General features: G+C 42.0%; 1 protein-coding gene across 1 annotated transcript; it reads left to right on the top strand.

Annotated features, from left to right (window-relative positions):
• The first annotated feature begins 9,647 nt into the window (after nucleotides 1-9,647).
• Nucleotides 9,648-19,765, top strand: LOC119817918 (cytochrome P450 4A11-like). The gene is made up of 12 exons (XM_038335381.1): nucleotides 9,648-9,903; nucleotides 10,703-10,835; nucleotides 11,291-11,335; nucleotides 11,800-11,927; nucleotides 13,337-13,461; nucleotides 14,207-14,367; nucleotides 14,794-14,900; nucleotides 14,984-15,174; nucleotides 15,275-15,408; nucleotides 16,933-16,997; nucleotides 17,121-17,197; nucleotides 18,953-19,765. The coding sequence occupies exons 1-12, from the start codon at nucleotides 9,709-9,711 to the stop codon at nucleotides 19,119-19,121; spliced, it is 1,530 nt and encodes a 509-aa protein (XP_038191309.1). The 5' UTR covers nucleotides 9,648-9,708; the 3' UTR covers nucleotides 19,122-19,765.
• The last annotated feature ends 688 nt before the right edge of the window (nucleotides 19,766-20,453 follow it).

Below are 20,453 nucleotides of genomic sequence, written 5' to 3'. Positions count from 1 at the left end.
ACGCCACTGTACTACCTTTAGGCAGGACCTTGCTCTCAGTTCCTTGGATTTTCAGGTATCTAGATAAGGTCAGCTATGTTCTGAGAAGGAGCAGAAAAGGACAGTTTGGACATCCATAAGAAGGTTTTGAAAGCACCCTGAAAACTGTATAGAATTATAGAAAAAGTCCAAGTAGCCAGAGAACCTTGAGCAAAAAGAGCAAAGTTGGGAGAATTATAATAATTCACATTAAATTGTGTTACAAAGACCCATAAGATCCATTACATAGACAAATGGAGCAGAACTCAGAACCCAGGAGCAAAGCCACACATTTACAAACAATTGAGTTGTTTTATTTATTTATTTATTTATTTATTATTTATTTTTAACAAAGTCAGTAGGTATGAATACATTGAAGAATGGAAAATCTCTTCAAAAAAAGACAGTGGGGAAACTGAATCCCAATTAGACCTACACATTTCAACCTGTAACTACTACAACAGAATATAGGAAGGAGACTTTGGGACATTGGACTAGACAGAATTTTGGGGATATTCTCTAATAGCACATTCAACAGAGGTTAAACTAGACTAATGGAATATATCTAACTAAAGCAGCTCCTGCACAGCAGAGGAAACAACCCAGAAGGCAGAGACAATGTGTGTTCCAGCTAACCATTCAACAAATTAACAGAATATGCAGCAAATTCAGCAGCAAAAACCCAGAAGAAGTCTGATTTTAAAATGTACCCAAATTAGAAATCCCTCCAACAAAGATGTACAAAGGGAAACAGATGTGTGAAAAGTATTCAACATCACTGATCACTAGGGAAACACAAGTAACAACCAAAATGGAGCATTATCCCCTCACAGTTTAAATAGTTATAACCAAAAAGAAAAAAGAAATCTTTGTAAAACTTCAGAGAACATTAATATAAAGGTGTAGGAGTGTTAGTAGAGTCACTGTGTAAAACAGAGTCTAGTGGTATCATTTCTGGTATAGAGTTTGCTCACATTTGTGAGACCTTGGATTCAATCTACAAAACCACAAAAGGAAAAAGGAAAGAAAAGAAACTGGAAAGAGCCAAGGTATGACTCAACAATCTTACTAATGGGGTACATATGAAGGAATTGAAATTAGCATGTTGAAGGGATGTCTGCACTCATGTGTTCAGGACAACTCTTTCCATAATAGCTACGACATAGACCCAACACTGGGTACCCATAAACAGGTGAGAACACATCTGTTATGAGTTGTGTTGTATGTATGCATGAGGAATATTATTTTGGAATAAAATGCATAAAATTCTGCCATTGGTAGAAATATGGATGTAACTGAAGGACCTTATACTAATGAAATGTTGAACACAGAAGAGCAAAGACTGCCTTTTCTAATATATGTAGAAGATAAAAACCAATCTCAGAGAGGCAGAATAGAGAAGTGGACATTAGTACCTGGGAATGGCGTGAGGGGAGGAGTGATGGGAAGAGAAGGGTTAACAGACGAAGAGGTGCAGTTAGGAAGGAAGACTGACCTCAGATATGTAAAGCTCTATAGAAAAATTATGGTTGACAACAAGCAAGCAACTCTATTAATATATTTAGTACAGGGGATTTTGAATATTGAATTATTTAATGTTCCCAGTGCTAAGAAATGACAGATGTCTGGGGTGATAGGTTGCCAGCAACCTTAATGCGGTGACAACTACACATTGAAATATCGCAGTGTGCCTCATATGTATGCCCATTAATAATAAATACTTGTTGTGTTTGAATGTTTGCATTCATGTGCCACCACTTAATCTATGGTGGTCCACTTAGATAATTCTACCTTTAAGGTGGTTGTATGATACTGATGGTGACATTTTAGCATGGAGCATATATTTCTTGAAGTTTCCCTTTTCTTTCTTTCCCTCCTCGTCTTCTTCTTTTTGAATGTGACAGTGTATCTCAGGCTGACCTTGAACTCTTCTCTCTTCCATCTTTCAAGTACAAAGGGTTATAGATTTTCATCACCACTTCCGGCTCAGATAGGATCCTAATAGACAGAAGGACATGATTTTGCTAGCTTTCAGCTGTTGAATATTCATTTCCAAATTTGAATGATAAAATTAGAATGCTGGCTACTTAAGTGTGCTATGGAAGAAAGGCGTTCTGAATCTGTCTGTGGCTTTAGAAGCCAAATCTTTGCATTGTCTGGTATCTGGAAAATTAAGAATTCTGAAAACACGACAGTAGCATTGGGTTTGAAGCATTTTGGAAAAACAGGAAATGTTTGTATTTGTTCAGATAATAGGATAAAGAAATATTGGGGGTATCTTTTTACAGACTTCTTTTGATTCTCTGTTTACTGGGAACAACAGGGAAAAGGCTGAAGCGTGACCTTAGACATTCCTAACACCATGAGGATCTGGAGGGATCTAAGCCTGTAGGTGAGAAGGTGGTTATAGAGTCTGAAAACCTATAAAGGTAAAAGGAACTCATGGTGTGCAAGATTAAGGAGTTATTCCAACTATAGAGGTGATCAGAGATGGGTTAAGTAGCAATGACAAAAATACACAGAGAAGATTCCAGTTGCTTTACCAGGCTATCTATCAGGAAATGGTGCCTTGTATAGCAGAAAGGGGTTTGGGCTACCAAGGAAATTCATGCGGTTAGGGTTCAATGATGCCTTTTGGTTTTAAGTTTAGAAGGTCTAGAGTCATTTTGGATATATATGTAATAATTTGGAGGCCCTGTCTGTTGACATAATGGTGCACTGTACCAGGCTTTCTTTTGGGTCACCAACCTGTTCCTAAATCATGACACAAAGAAACTTATTAGTTTTGAATCCTTGGCCTTAGCTTAGCGCTTTGTTTGCTAGCTTTTATAACTTCACCTCTTTCTTTTCATCTACATTTTGTTTCAGGGCTTTTCACCTTTTCTTACCTTTTTACTGTCTCTATATCTGACTGGCTGATGGTTGCCTGATTTCTGGCCCCAGGCATCATGTCCCTTGTTCTTTCCTTTGAGCTAAGGTTTTTCTTCCTATTTTTTCTCTCTCTGCCTTGCTATTGGCTGTTCAGCTCTTTATTAGACCAATCATGTGCCTTAGGCAGGCCAGGTTAAACAAACATAATACATCTTTACATAGTTAAATGAATGCAGCATAACAAAAGTAACGCATCTTTGTCTAGTTAAAAATAACATCCTACAGCAGCATATGCTCATTCAGTAAAGACAGGTCCCTTTTGTTTTGACATCCACAGTGACAACTGTAAATTTACCCAAAGTGGCAAGAATGGACAAATAGAGTTGCAAGAAATTAACAAGCTTTTTGACAGCAAAGGGAAAAAATAAACTGTAACAGACTAGAGAATTAGAGAAAATCTTTGTCATTTATACATTTGCCAAGGGGTTAAGATCTAGAATATACAAAGAACTAAAAAAAGTAAACACCAATGATGACTGTTTTTTATTGAAAATAGATTCTTCTCTTATACAATACGTCCTCAGCACCCCCTCCCTTCTTCCCAACATTCCTCAACTCCCTCTCCCCCAGATCCACTCACCCAGCAGGCCTCCAAGAGATGACAGCCAAACAGGACAAAACGAGATACAATAAGACAAGGTGAAAACCCACATATTAAGGCTGGACAAAGCAACCCAATAGGAGGAAAAGAGTCTCAAGAGCAGACAAAAGAGCCAGAGATACACCTGCTCCCACTATTAGGCATCTCACAAAAACATCAAGCTAGCAGTTCAAAACATACAGAGAGGACCTGGTGCAAACCCATACAGGACGCATGCTCCCTGCTTCAGTCTCTGTGAACCCATGTGATCCCTGTTTAGTTAATTCAGTGGGCCATGTTCTCTTGAGTGTCCTCCATCCCCTCTGACTCCTACAATCTCCCCTCCCCCATTGCACAATGTTCTCCAATCTCAGAGGGGAGGGACCTGATGAAGACCTCCAATTTAGACTCTCTTTCTGCATAATGCCTAGCTGTGAGTCTCTGCACCCGCTCCCATTTACTGCTGGAGGAAGCCTCTCCGACAATGAGTGGACAAGGCATCGATCTATGAGTATAGCAGAATATCATTAGGAACTGAGTGACAAAAACCAAAATACAAAAAGCTGCCGCACCAGTTAAAATGAGGTGCTTTGCAAGCTTGTACCCATTGTGCCTGGGACACGCTATTCGGTTAATGGTCATGAATTTTCATTCAGACCTTATGGACAAGCATGTGCACACATTCCTTAAGGGCATACACCCTAGATCGAAAGATCTTTTCAATTAGATAAAACACTAGAAGTAGTAGGAAAACAATACCACAGAGGAGCAGCTCAGTCTGAGCAATGTGTGGTCCCAGATAACAAGTCAGCTGTGGTTTCCTTGTGCCCTTCTCTGTTTTGGATTAGGTGTGATACTTGTAGGCTTGAAGGTGAATTGAATGTAACTGGTTCTTGTTAGAGGAGCCTTATATTGTTCTTATTACTATTATTATTATTTACTGTATCTTGATATTTTTATACTGGGTTGAACATAACCAAAGTACATTAGTAACTGATTTCCCCTTCTCCCTGAATGGGTGAGGAAATGACTAAGCCGAATAAAAAGAGCAATGTTTGAGTGATGATTTGAATAGGAATGGCCCCATAAACTCAAATGTTTGATTACTTGATCCTCAGTTGATGGAACTATTTGGGAAGGATTAGGAAGTGTGGTCTTGTTGAAGGATGTGCATCACTGGGAGCAAGTTTTGAGGTTTCAAAAACCTACACCATTCCTCTCCCCTCTCTCTCTGCCTTGTGGTTATGTCTCAAGATGTAAGCTCTCATTTACTCCTTCGGTACTATGGCTACCTGACTGCTGCCATGCTCCCTACCATGATATCCATAGACCTTAACCCTTTGAAACTGTAAGCTGGAAATAAACTCCTTGCTTTAGAAGTTGCCTTGGTCATGATGTCTTATCACAGCAATAGAAATTAACTAGAGCAGTTTGACTTCTGTTTCTGTTTGAAATGGTATTGCTTTGACTATGGTCGGAAGCATTGAAACACTTGCCCACACCTCCTTTCTCTCTTGGAGCTCTCACTGTTCAAACAGGACAGATTTCCTGAAATGATAGGCTGAGCCTTGCTTGCCTCCATTTACTCATTTTTGTATGAGCTCAATAGTTGCGGAGTCTTGTTTGGAAGGGATTTTTTCCTATTTATACAACATATTTCAGCTATTATTCATGAAGAGAGTAACTACTTAGAACTGTGCTGAAAATCAAAAGAAATGCTAAAGTGAATTTGTTTACAGAACTGTATCATACCACCTCCCACACACCCTGTTTTTTGTAAATGTGCTAGTTACTTTTATGTCAAGTTGACACAAGCTAGAGTCATCAGAGAGAAGGTGGTCTCAATTCAAAATATGTCTTCAGAAGATCGGGCTGTAGTCAGATGAGCCTGTAGGACATTTCCTTAATTAGTAATGATTGGGGGTGAAGCTATCCCTGGATTAGTAGTTCTGGGTTCTATAAGTAATCAGGCTGAGCAACTATGATGAGCAAGCCAGTAAGCAGCACCCGTCCATGGCCTCTGTATCAGCTCCTGCCTTGAGGTTTTTTCTCTGAGTTCTTGTCCTGACTTCCTTCAGTGATGGACTATGATGTCAAAGCATAAGTCAAATAAACCCTTTCTTCCCCAACTAGCTTTTGGTCATGGTGTTTCTTCATAGCAATAGTAACCCTAGCTAGAATAATTAGTCATTTTCTTTATGTGAGTCTTTCATTTTAAACACAACTTTCACCTTCAAAATGGTATTAATTTCTTCCTACAGGACACACATCTACTCTGGGGCACGCATTGGAGTTTAAACAGACTGTGTGCTCCTTGAGAATAAATATGTAGATCTAAATCTAAAATTTTTCATTTTTTGCTTGTTTTTGTTTTTCAAGACAGGGTTACTCTGTCCTAGGCTGGCCTTGAGTTAGCCACCTGCCTTTGCCTCCGGAGTTCCGGGATTAAAGGTGTGCACCACCACCCGGCTCCATTTTCTCTCATTCACCACAACTCAGCACATCACAAAGAGTACAATCATTAACAAGCCAAGCTTTGATAAACATGTTTCTTCCAGGGGTATTTTGGACTTTTGATTAGTTTCTTTTACTGGAAATCATATAGTAGTAATCAGTCTTTCTTTTGGGCCACCAACCAGCTCCCAAATCATGACATGGAGACTTATTGTTAGTTATGAATGCTCGGTCTTATCTTATGCTCGTCCCACTAGTTGTTACAACTTATATTAATCTTTTTCTCTTCATCTATGTTTTACCTTGGGGCTTTTTACTCCAAAAAAAGGAGTTCCTGGGTTTGGGGAAGGGAAAGCAACATGGCCCTTCCCAGAAGGCAGACCTAAAATGGCAGCTGATTTGCCACCAGTGTGGGAGAGAAAGTAGGAAGTTTAAACTATTTACAAACTCTAAACATTTGTAGAAGTGGGGCAAGGAAATAGTGTTCAACTGTCTGTTGAATTTGCTTGGATGTATTTCAATAGCCAGAAGGGTTGGGGTAGAGCAGAAACAGATACAGAGATTTTTAGAGTTTTACTCCTAAGTTATTCCACTTTTTATCCGAGTGCTCCCTTTTTATCTACACCTGCAGTGTCTTATGCATCTGCAGTGTCTATCATTTTCTCCCTTGTACCACTGGCCACACATCCGGGAACCATCTGTCATAGCCCCACACTGGGGCAACATCTGTCGAGGTCCAGTTTTGCTGGGTTTGGGGGTTCATACATTCCACGATAGCAGCATGTGGATTAGATATGTTAGGCAGAATAAACAGAGATACAAAGGAGATACAGAGACATAGGATAGTGCCAGAGGGCAACCCAGTGAATTCTGATTCTGCCCATGTTTATTTCTTATGGTCTTTAAATATCCCAATTCAAAAAAGCAGAAGAAAGCAAAGACTTTTTTTTGATACAAGGAACAAATAAAGTGATCTTAATACCCAAAACACCAAATAACCACACCCAAGGCCAAGATATCTTTGTTAGTAGTCAGATTTTAAGTCAAATCTCCTGTCAGTAACCTTGAAGGAGCAAGAATATGCTTAAACTCTCTGACCTTTAGTCAAGGTGGAATGGATTCATTTCTGTGGACCCCCACAGGACCCCAGGGACAAACCATCCCCCCTGCTTGTATTCTTAGGAATAATCTCCATAAGCTGTCAGGATCCATCTTAGCACTGTTTGGTTGGTGAATAAATAACCTTTCAGGAACTTATTTTTCTATTTTTGCTTTACTTATCCTCCCTGGACAGAAATTACTCAAGCACAGCCCTAACAAACATCTTTTTCAGAATTTACCAACTTCGAGCTCAAGAAGTGTAATGGTAAAAGTAAAATTCTGCAGATCCCCAAGTGGCTGCAGCAGGCAGCGGGCCATGAGACCATGCCACAGGTTCCCAAAGTGGCAGCCGGCAGCAGGCAGTGGGTCCTGAGAGAAGCCAGTCCCAGGCAGGGAGCCATGTGGTGGGTGAGAGACCTCAATGGAGCAGCCAGTCCCACAAGGAGAGATGGATGGGTATGCCATGAGACCATGCCGCAGGTCTCTGAAGGTGGCTGGTCCTAGGCAGGGAGCCACACGGCAGGAGACAAAGACATGGATAGGCACACCATGCAGAGTGAGGTTGGATATTTATTTAGTGTGTTGTGAAAGGGAAGGGGAGAAGGGGGAAGAGGAGAGAGAGACAGAAACAGACAGAGAGAGAGAGAGAGAGAGAGAGAGAGAGAGAGAGAGAGAGAGAGAGAGAGAGGGGGAAAGGGGAGAAGTGGAATAATGAAGAGACAGAAGCTGCCTTTTTGAGAGGGAGACAGAAAAGGAAAGACTGAAAGATCTGCCTGCCTCAAGGGTGGATGGGATGGGCAGTGGGCAGGGCTTGTCTTTTAAAGGTACAGTACAGACCATTACAAGAAGTACTTCTGTAATTAATTCATGGTTAAGCTCATGATGGGCATTTGGGAAATGTATAAATATCTCACCCAGTTTAAAGAAGTCACTGAAACACAGAGAGGGTAAATTGCTAACTGCCTAGTAGTGATATTCATCTGGACCTTGAGCTTCCTGAGTCCACTATTCCATCCCCCAGTAGCCCTGGGTTAAGATGGTAAGGTGGCTGACACCAGCCCTAGGGAAAATATTATAATACACACGCGCGCGCGCGCGCGCGCGCGCACACACACACACACACACACACACACACACACACACCAATTTATTTGGAATTCAATGCAAACTCTTGGATCTTCAATAACTATGTTTAGCTAGATGCACTAACCTATTCATTTTCATCTCTGAAGTCATAATAAACAAATAACTACAGCTATTAGGCATTCAGAAAATTAGAATATGAATCCCTTGCTGGAGGCTAGGAATGCAGGCGTTTTGACTCCTTTCTCTTAGTTAAATCTCAGCGAGTGTCTTTGCCCGAAGGCAGTACGTGATCACGTGACTGGAACTGAGAGGAGACGGTGGTTGGCCTCAGCCTCCTCCCCACACCTCATCTTTACTTCTTCCATTAAGTCCTTGAAAAACCCCTCATATTACAGCTGGATGATAACCTTCCTTCAATATGGAAACTATTCTATCTTTGTCTCTCTTTCTCTGTCTCCCTTTCTTCCCTATAAGCTCATTATTAACCAAAAACTCTAAAACTCATCCTCTAGGCCTATGAATGTTATTCCTCACATCTGAGAGTCAAGAACCTGAAAGTCACTGGTTTGAGGTGGTTTGGTGGCCTTTAAGTCTCTGAAACCCTACCTTCTAAGAGAGGTTCCATCATTTTCAAAGGTACCCTAGTAATTCAGTATTATATCCATGACTATTCCCGAGGCCAGCTGATAAGGCGTTTATAAGGGCTCAGACGTGTCAGAGAGTATTCAGACAGACTGTGTCTTAGGACACAAGATTTATTTGACACCAGAGAGAGTATGGTGAGTCCATTGGGAAATAAGAGGAGTTTTGAAAAATACCAGAAAGGCAAAAAATATCCACTTGAGGAGTTGGTGAGATGACTTGGTGGTTAAGAGTTCTTACTGTTCTTACAGAGGACCCATCACTCTAGCTCCAGAGGATCTGACCCTGTGGACCTCCTTGGGTACCAACACTCACATGAACATGCCCACTCATGCACACACTAACACATATACATATTGCCAATAAATAAGTAAACAATAAAAGCTGTTGAGAGGAAGAGGGAAGGAAAAGTTTGAACTGTGGGGTGTTAAGGAATGACCCTGCTTACTGTGTGACATAGGGAGATGTGGCCAATAGCCACTTTCAGGTGTATTGTTTGGGCAGTATATGCACCCTATCAGCGATCCAAGAATCAGCTACCACAGATGAAGCGAATTGCATCATCTTTGGGATTTGAGCCTTTCTTTTCTGAAGCCCGGGAACCCCCAGATATGTTGTAGACTTGCAGACATATATTCTGCAAGGTGCCTGCTCATGATCATAAGACTAAAGGAAATGTGGTCTAATGAGTTCTAAGTTCAACTCTAACAGCTTTGAATTCACTATTTGCTAAAGTGGCTCTCTTTGATTAGTCACCTCTGGACCCTGAGGGCAGCGCCTGTCCTCTTCTTTTTCCCTCCCACAGGTCCCACAGGAGGTGGGACAAATTACACAATACTTAAATGTAAGTGTTCAGGGAATTCAACAACAGTCACTTATCCACAGGCCATTCCATTATGGGTTTCTTTGAGCTGAACCACATCACAAACGTGTTTGATATCTCTGGACTCCTCCAAGTGATCTCCTTGTTTGGTCTGCTGCTTCTGCTCTCCAAAGCTGCCCAATACTACCTACACAGACAATGGCTCCTCAAGTGCCTCCAGCAGTTCCCATCCACGCCTTCCCACTGGCTTTTTGGGAACCTCTTAAAGGTAAGAAGACTCAGCCTGTTATAGGATAAGCGCACGATCTCTGAGAACTTCTCAATCTACTTCCTGTGAGAGAAGTGTACAGCCTCTTTCTGAGGGCTGATCTGTTATCAATACATGTATTTCAAATGTGTCAAGGCAAAGAGGAAAAATAAAAAGAACCAGACTTCCTTGTGGGGGAATGATATGAGGTACTGGATACAAGTGACGAGACTGAGGTAATTTCTGGAAGTGGTGACTTGGGGGGGGGCGGCAATCATGCAAGCACTGCTCTATTAAGCGGATTGATTTAATTTTGTGCTTTATTACACACTCCTTGTACCATGAGCTCCTAACCATCAAGAACAGCATCTCATATACACTAGTACCTAGCACAGAATATGACACATATATGAAGTCATGAAAAATGACTGCAAGGTGCTTCCTGAAGGATGGGGTGGGCATCACCTTGCTTCTGTGTCTCCAGCTCTGGTGTAGAGTACTGTTTGGTAAGTGACTGTATGGAAAGGCACTCAGCAAAACTTCTGTACTGAACACACTTACGAATAGAAAGAGTATGTGGAGCTCCTACCCAAGGGTAAGAGCTCCATCCAAGGCTATAGCATCTAGTGAAGACAAATCTCAAGACACAGCAAAGGTCTGGATAATAATACACACATGTCATCAAGCTGATCTGAGCCCCACTTTCTGCTGAAAAATTCTAAGTAGTCCCTGTGGAGGTCCTTCCTCTCTCCTTTATTATAATAAAGTAATTACATGATTATTTCAAAATTATTTCTTTTTATGTGTCTGTTCCCCCAAGGAACAGGAACTCCAGCAGACACTTTTATGGGTAGAGAAATTCCCAACCACCTGCTCAAAGTGGTTTTGGGGGAACAAAGCAAGTGTCGTGATCTATGATCCTGACTACATGAAGCTGATACTGGGGAGATCAGGTGAGAGCAAACCGCATTGTGGCTGCAGTAGGTCTGTGAAATTCCAGGAAAGAATGGCACTTCAGCCAACAATTTCTAAGGACTGCTAATCATTCTCCTTGGTCTAACCCACATGTGCACAATGACTTAGATCTTAAAGCTCTAATTGTTGATTTTCTGGGGTCATAGAATTACTAAAGCCACAACTAACTACAGAAGAGCCATAAAGCTCTCTTACTCTTTTCCATTAAAGACATGACTTGTGTTTCTTTCTGAACATCACAGTGACAGAAACAATAAAGCCTGCTTTCTGAGGCCAGCTTTGAGAACTGGGATAGAAAAGGATGAGGGGAGTGTATAAAATAGCCACTGAAAGTCATCAGGAGTTTCTGACAGGTCAGAGTCTGAAAAACAGTCTGCTCAGGGATGTTTTATCTAATCTTTGATTAGCTGTTCATATCAGTCTTCTCTTGCAGATCCAAAGCCCGTAAAAACATATGGTTTCTTTGCTCCCTGGATTGGTATGTATGTCTAAACCAGGACTGAGATTACTACCCACTTAGTTATCCCAACAACTGTCTTTATATCATAGGGTAACTGGTGACTGTGGCTTCTGTCATGGTGTCTCCCTAAATCAAGTCTTATTTTTCTTCTTCTAGCCAGACTCACTCCTTTCTAATGCTGAGCCCACCTGAAGTTCAACTTTTGGCACATCATTCCTCTGAAATTCCAATCGGCACTTCTGTTCTTCACGACTATTTTCCAACCTTGAGCTTACCGCTGTCACGATCATGACAATCACACCACCCTATCTCTATGACTTCCATTTCTGAACTGCATTATGCTGTTTAAGCCTTTGCCCAAGAAATTCTACCTTCTTTGGGGGTTGTTTTGCTTATTTCAAACCATAGTTCCTTCCAAAATATTCGTATGGTCTCTGGCTCCCTCTTTCTTCAACAAATATGTATACATATCTCTGGCCTAGGCTATGGGTTGCTCCTGTTGGAAGGAAAGAAGTGGTTCCAACACCGGCGGATGTTAACTCCAGCCTTCCACTATGATATTCTTAAGCCTTATGTGGGAATCATGGCAGATTCTGTCCGTGTGATGCTAGTGAGTATCTGTCTACCAATATGTCAATCTAGCATCTATCTATCTATCTATCTATCTATCTATCTATCTATCTATCTATCTATCTATCTATCTATCTTCCCCTCTTTTCCATACCATTTTATTTCCTCTGTTCTTCTTTTTTATACCCATACAAGTATTCAAGGTGCACATGACTCAACACTCACACACTGGCCCAACCATACCTATTATACACAGTCACAAGGAGTGCTGATGTAGGTGTGTCTTCTATCTCTCTGATGATTTCATTGGTTAATTAATAAAGAAACTGCTTAGCCTGATAGGTCAGAACATAGGTGGATGGAGTAGACAGAACAGGATGCTGGGAGTGAGGCAGACGTCTCGGGCAGATGCCATGCCTCTCCTCAGTGAGACAGATGTCATGGAGCCAGCCACCAGGTCAGACATGCTGAATCTTTCCCGGTAAGACACCACCTCATGGTGCTACACACATTACTAAATATGGGTTAAAGCAAGATGTGAGAATTAGCTAATAAGAGGCTGAAACTAATGGGCAAGGCAGTGTTTAAATGAATACAGTTTCCGTGTAATTATTTCTGGGGCAAAGCTAGCCGTGCGGGAGCAGGGCGGGATGAAAAGCAGGGCTGCGCCTTATCACTACAGAGTGCCACTCATCTCATTACTGTAGTGAGTTTCCCAAATGTGGATTAACGGAGAGGTCATCATAAGCAGGACCAAGCCATACTGGAATCATTTTCTAAGACAGAGGGCATCTTAGTAATTATAGGCCAAAGTCTTTATCACAATGGAATCCCAGCAGAGAGCATGACTGTAAGTTCTAGGGTGACCTGAACAATGCCAGCTTTGCTGTCAGAAAGGACAACTTCCAAGGATGTCACAAAATCAAGTTTTTTCCTGGACATCTTGAGTGACTCAAGGCCAGCACCTTTCTGTCCAAATGTTCTGCATCATTACCATTCATTAGACCCTGATTTCTGATTCACAGTGCTCAGAACATTTTTGGTAAGTGAAGAAATTAAAGTCTGTGATAGTCCTGAGGAGGCATATTTGTGGAGGTTAGCAGGCTTTCTTCTGTTCTCACACGTGTCCTCATCTATGTGTTCCTTTTGAGTCTATGAGCCCAGTAATCCATCAGAAAACTCAAGGGCGACCCAGGCCCATTTCATCAAAAGTCCTAAGTATTTTCACAGAAGTGAAAATTATGATTTGACATCATGAAATGATGCATTCAATTTTGTTAAATTTTTGTAATAGACACCAGATTATAAAACTTTGATTCATGCTGTTTTTCCCCCGATCTCAAAGATGTGAGATTCTGATCGGATTATCTGTAGATTCAAAGGCAGGCCACAGTCTCTTTAACACAGGTATTTAGTAGAAAATAAGGTAATTCCCCCTTCTTATCACAGGACAAGTGGGAGCAGCTTGCTGGCCAGGACAGCCCCCTGGAGATTTATCAACACGTCTCCTTAATGACCATGGAGACAATCATGAAATGTGCATTCAGTTACCAGGGCAGTGTCCAGCTGGATGAGTAAGTAACCACCCCTGAGCTGTGTGATCCTTGGTGCTACCAACTGTTGTGAATTTACCTGAAGTCATTTTAGAGGGACAGCTCAGATGCTCATAGCCGCAATAAGCAAGGTTCTGACCCAGTTCTGGGCCAAGTTAAACTCCAAGCCAGACACAACCCAGACACCAAACAGGAACCCATGGGAACAATAGCAGAATGAGTGCAGGAGCCTGGGTGTAGGCAGAGTTTTTCTGTCCCGACTACCTGCTCCCAAATAGCCAGCAGCTGCTCAAATAACTGACATGGATACATAATATAAATTATAAATGCTTGGCTGATAGCTCAGGCTTGTTCCTAATTAAGCTCTTTCACTTAATATTAACCCATATTTTTAATCTAAGGTCTACTACGTGACTCATGGCTTGTTACTTCATTTTCTACATATCCTGCTTCCTCAGCAGCTGGCTGGTGTCTCTCAGACTCTACCCTTCTTTCCTGTCCTTCGTTCGTTTTTTTCTACCTAGCTTTATCCTGTCGAGCTACTGGTCAATCAGTTTCTTTATTAGACCAATCACAGTGTAAAGGAATATTCCACAGTACCTGAGTGTTCACCCATCTTCAAAAGCTTAAGGATCAAAACTGCTGTAAGACAGAGGTGGTCTGTACCCCAGTGTTATAGGTTCCCACAACTGGGGGAATATCTACAGATACCTTACTATGTCTGTGAATCAGGCATCACTGTGACCAGTATTTTGTGCCTTTTAAGCTGCGGAAATTTCAGATCCTACATTCAGGCGGTTGAAGAGCTGACTCGTGGGGTTCACTCAAGAGTGAGGACTGCCTTTCACCAGAGTAATATCATCTACAATCTGTCCTCCAGTGGCCGTGCATTCCACCGTGCCTGTCGGGTTGCCCATGAACACACAGGTTCTGACCTCCCTCCCCTCCAATCTCTCTTCCTTTCTCAGGCTCATGACAAAAATATGATCATGTCCTCCCTCAGGCTCAGTCTACCAGGCCTGGCGCCTCTGTAGGACCTGGTATACATTTGTGCGGGGTGTTGCTTTATCACAATTTGGGGAGGTATGGTATTAGCATGAAGTGCTTCCCAGGAATTACCAGTGTCATTACATTATTGATGCTTTGTGAGACCCATGGGACAATGTTTGCCATTGTTTCTGTGGGCTGTGAATCTGAATAGAGACATGGCCTAAATAATCTGAAACTAGACTCTTAATCCTGATCCTCATACTCATGTATCCTGGGTTCTGCTGGACACAAAGACTGTAGAATTAAGAGTACTTGCATTGCACTAAAGTTTACCTCTAGCTGGTAACTGTTGTCCTGGGACAGACAGAATGATCAGTATGAGGAAGGCTCAGCTGGAGAATGAGGACCAGCTGGAGAAGGTGAAGAAGAAGAGGCGCTTGGATTTCTTGGACATCCTCTTGCTTGCCAAAGTGAGTGGAGTTCAGGGATGAGGTTTGGTCCAGAAACACAGATTAGATACCAACGTTGCTCTCTTACCTGTACCTTTACTCAGATGGAGGATGGGAAGAGCTTGTCTGATGAGGACCTGCGTGCAGAGGTGGATACATTCATGTTCGAGGGCCATGACACCACAGCCAGTGGAATATCCTGGATTTTCTATGCTCTGGCCACACACCCTGAGCACCAACAGAGATGCAGAGAGGAGGTTCAGAGTGTCCTGGGTGATGGAACCTCTGTCACCTGGTGAGAAAAACTCAAGATGAAGGAGACCCTGTCTTCTTATAGGAGAGGCCTTCTAGCCCTCCCATATCTGTGTGACTTTTGAGGATGGGCCTCATTTCAGGGACCACCTGGACAAGATGCCCTACACCACCATGTGCATCAAGGAGGCCATGAGGCTCTACCCACCTGTCCCAGCTATAGCCAGAGAGCTCAGCACACCTGTCACCTTCCCAGATGGACGCTCTTTACCCAAAGGTATGAACCCCCCAGACCCAGGCTCCCAAGCAATCATGTGTTTCTGATGTTCTCAACCTTACTTGGTCTCTCACTTCTTAGTATATTGGATCTTTACTCTGAAGCTGGAAGAAGGCTATAAAATCCCAGATATTAATATAGGATGAATTCTAATTGGTCTTAATAATAAAATCCCAGAGTCAGATACAGGGGTTAATGATGAAAGACCAGAGAAACAGAGTCACTAGTCACTGGCTCTTATCTCTACTGACTCCTCAGACTATAGGGGCAATTCTGTCCCTAGGATTCCTCAGACAGAATGCATCCTCTCTCTATGAAACCTCAGACTGCATCTGAGCTACTGTCTCCGCTACCTTATATCCCTTTCTCTGCCCAGCCATATATCACTCCTGTCTCTACATCCTTAGTGCTGGGATTATAGGCATGTGATACCAAGTGGTGGGATCACCTTTGTGTGAGCTGTTTCTCTTTTAGACAGATTCAATCTCGTGTAGCCCAGGGTGGCCTTGAACTCACAGAGATCCATCTGCCACTGTCTTCTGAGTGCTGGGATTAAAGATGTGTGCCACCACTGCCTGGCTTCTATGGCTAATTAGTGACTTATCTCTGTACTCTGATCTTCAGGCAAGCTTTATTTGTTAGATTACAAATAAAATATTGCTACATACTAATGCTTTCCTCTGCAATGTTTTGAGAAATAATGTGACCCACTAGTTAAATGTCATTCTCAGCCTTGAAACATCCATTAATTTAAAAAATCAGGTCTGAAAAGGAATGAGACAAGTCCTTGTGGGAATGAAGTTTTGTCTTTGAGTGAGTGTAAATGAGAGATAAGGGTGAAGAAGAGAAGAGGTGATGGTGATAGAATCTGAGTTTCCTGTTATGGTAGTCAACCACAAATTAACTCACTCACCACTAGGTGTGATCTCACCTCTGACACATCCAAGCTGTGTGAACATAAGAAATATAACTAGCCTCACTGAGACTCTGCAAATGAGTATAAAACAATGTCTTCCTTGGCTGGGCAAGGGTCTTAGAGGTGTCATATGAGCTAATGTATCATCCAGAAACTGATGGAAGGCTGTGCATGTGTTTTCATTTATGAGTTTATCATAAGCAAGACCCCTTGATTCATTATTGCTAGGTGCGCTTTTTTTCTAATGGATTCTTTACTCAGCTCCTCATCCCCAATAGGAACATTTTGCTCTGTGATGATTTATGGATGCAAACCGTTAGTGTATTTGTATCCCTTACTTCCTGAGGCTCTAAAGCCCTGCACATTTTTTGCTATTATTTTTTAATTGATTTTTGTTGAGCTCTTCATTTTTCTCTGCTCTCCTCTCTGCCCCTCCCCTCCCCTTCAACCCTTTCCCAAGGTCCCCATGCTCCCAATTTACTCAGGAGATCTTGTCTTTTTATACTTCCCATGTAGAATAGATCTATGTATGTCTCTCTTAGGGTCCTCATTGATGTCTATATCTTTGACATAATTACCTGCCTATCTATGTCCTTTCTGCCCCACAGGTTTCATGGTTAGTCTCTCCTTCTATGGCCTTCACCATAACCCAAGATTGTGGCCAAACCCAGAGGTATGAAAACCCTGGGAAGAGAGGAGGGTCTCCCACTTTCTAATATAGGCATTCTGCTCTTTTATGCATTGGAAACAGGGTCTTAACTCCCATTTCGTCCTGGCCCTCATGCTCTCTCTACAGGTGTTTGACCCTTCTAGATTCGCACCAAATGCTGCCCGTCACAGCCATGCCTTCCTGCCCTTCTCGGGAGGATCAAGGTAAGGAGAATGGGATAGTGGACATGATTGGCATGTGCCAATGTTTAATATTTCTCATTGCATATGGCTTTCTGAGGACTGTTTACACAAGAGTTCTCATATGCATTTAAATGATGTGTGTCTGTTTAAAAAAAAAAGAAGAAGGCATTTCAGTACATACCTCAGGGATTTAACCCACTGCTCTGTGGTCACTGAAAAAAAAAACTTGTGTCAAAATTAGCATATTTTCTTATTTCCCAGATTTTTCAATATCAAAATTTTTCAGAATTTCACATGAACCAACTTTAAAGTGTTCTTTTCAATGATCAGAAACTTGACAGGAGAATTTCTTTTCCCCCAAATCTCAATAGAGCCCAACATATTTTCTTCTGTTTCTTTTCTTTTTCTTTTTTCTTTTTTTTTTTTTGAGACAAGGTTTCTCTGGAGCTTTGGAGCCTGTCCTGTAACTAGCTCTTGTAGACCAGGCTGGCCTCAAACTCACAGAGATCTGCCTACCTCTGCCTTCTGAGAGCTGGGATTAAAGGTGTGCACCACTGCAGCCGGGCTTCCCAACATGTTTTTTCAATTAATTCAGCAAGTGAATACTACCATGAATTTATGAGCACCCATTTATATATATGAAATACATATAAGTATACACATTTAATACTGTTATGTGACATGTTAGGTAGCATCCTATATTTTAATAGATTGAAAATCAGAGCTTTTCTGGTCTTGTTGAAGTCATGCATGTGTAAGTTTACAGATTATTGTAGACTGGACACAGTAACAGTCATCTCACACTTTTTGACTTTTGGCCTCACAAATTTTCACCGTGAATAAAAATTCTGGCAATTTGTATATAGTTTTTCCCTGTTTGAAAAATTAGGCATGAGGGGAGGGACTTAGTAAACAGGCTCGGCCTGCCTTGGAGTGTGGTGGCGATAGGACTGCTCCTGAGATTATCTCTCTGCATGGAGCTGCTGGCTGAGACAAGCAGCAAGTGCTGTTGCGGAAACCCACCAGTTCTACAGGGCTCATCCTGTAGGTCACAAATGGCCAGAACCTCATAATTGATGGGTCCAAAGGATGCTCTTCTGATTCAATAGTTCTGTGACTTCTACAATGCCAAATCAACTTTCATCGAGTAAGTCAGAGGTGCAGTGCTTCACTTTAGGCTAAAGTTTATACAGGAATAAGAATTTCATCTTAACCAGCTTAAAAAAAAACAAAACAAGGTGCAGCTGCTGGATGTCCGGAGGCTAGAGGACACATGGCTACAGATGCTGGTAGTTTGAAGGATTAATGGATGACTATGACCCTAAATGGGAAGAGGATTAAGGGAACAGCTTGAGGAACACCAAGATGTTTAACTTTTCAGTAATGCTGAAATCATTTATATGTTTTATATAGAGATAATTATGCCCAGGAATGTGATTCACCCCTTAGTGTATTGCCCCAAACCGAAGAATCCAGGCTGGAGATCCAGAGATTGTTAGTGGGGGAATTGACTGACTGTTAACTCATTAAAAGACTCGTGTGGAAGGACTCTGTGCCCCATAGTGCTGGCACTATTCAAATGATATACCATGTGATATACCAGGGTCAGAGCTAGTTCTGGAAGAGTAAAAGACTTTGTCAAAAATCAGGAGTCAGTCTAGGACCATGAAGGAGGACCCTAATGCCCAGCTCTGAATGGGGCTCATGGGCCAATGCTTGGTTAACTGAGAACAGGACTGAGGCCAAATCTTACTTCGCTGTCTCTGCCTGGCCCAGAAACTGCATCGGGAAACAGTTTGCCATGAATGAATTGAAGGTTGCCGTGGCCCTGACCCTGCTCCGCTTTGAGTTGCTGTCAGATCCTACCAGGGTTCCAGTCCTCGTGCCAAGAAGTGTGCTAAGGTCCAAGAATGGGATCTATCTTCGTCTCAGGAAGCTAAAATAACACCTGTGGAGAAAAGCACAGCCCTGGAAGCCATTTGCCTGCAGTACTTTGTCTATCACCTGCTTTTGTTCCTGGGTTTTCTATACTTAGTTTGCTTGCGTTCTGGCCCCACCCTCTTCTCCTATGCTGACTCTAATGTCTCCTGTCATCCCATCTTTCTGTCCTTTCTCTAACTCTCCCCAGACTCCTTACAAGATTGTATGTGTACCTGTTTCCCACCTGGCAATGTCTCTGATTGACCACATAACCCCTGAACACCTGCCTGTCCTCAGTTTACACTTTATAACCATTGCTCCTATGGATAAATGGATACTTTAGAAGATACCTGTGCCCCTCCTTATGGTTGTCAGACTACTGAAGAAATGGATCCAAAGGAATTAAAATGTCCCTAGTAATCCTACACTGGGAGTAAAATAAAGCTAATATTCTTGATGTCAGCTATAAGAATTTGACTCTTAAGAGGTGACTTCACACAGTTCTGAAAGCTTATTTTGTGGTAAAATTAACATATATGAATTTCCTGGGGTTACTTCATATCTTTTCTATAAAATGATAATACTGCTACTAAAAAGATGGAGAGAAATCAGTAGCATTTATCATGTTGTTTTGATCTAGGTGTAAATAAATTCATGTTCCATTACCAATTTTCTTTCTTTTCTTTTTTGAAAAATTTATTCTTCTCCCATACATTATATTTCACCTGCAGTTTCCCCATTCTCCATTCCTCCCAGTCCTTTCCCCACCTCCTCTCTCCCTGAGATCCACTTCTCCATTTCCCTTCTGAAAAGGGCAGACTTCCCAGGGATATCAACCGAACATGGCATAACGAGTTACAATAAAACTAGGTATAAACCCTCTAATTAAGACTGTAAGAGTGAACCCAGAAAGAGGAATAGGATCCAGAGAGCAGAGACATCCCCCAGCCCTGCCACGTTAGGAGTCCCACAAGGACACCAAACTACACAAACGTAGCATATGCAGAGGACCAAGCTAAGACCCATACAGACTCTATGATTGTCAGTTCAGTCTCTGTGAGCCTTTATGAGCCCTATTAGTTGATTCAATGAGCCATGTTCTCATCGTACCCTGGACCCCTCTCTAGCTCCCACAATCCTTCCTCCTGTTCTGCAAGGTTCTGTGGGCTGTTTGATGGTGGGTCTCTGCATCTGCTCCCATCAGCTGCAGGATGAAGCCTCTCTGACGACGATTGGGTTAGGATCCAATCTATGAGTATAGAAAATATCATCAGGGATCATTTAATTGACTTTTTATTTTACTGTTTGTCCAGTCATGTTTGGTTCTATCCTAGGTCCCTGGGCTATTGAGCCTATG

The sequence above is a fragment of the Arvicola amphibius genome, chromosome 6 (genome assembly GCF_903992535.2).
Source record: "Arvicola amphibius chromosome 6, mArvAmp1.2, whole genome shotgun sequence".
NCBI classification, from domain to species: domain Eukaryota; kingdom Metazoa; phylum Chordata; class Mammalia; order Rodentia; family Cricetidae; genus Arvicola; species Arvicola amphibius.
This window is presented reverse-complemented; position numbering and strand designations above follow the sequence as displayed.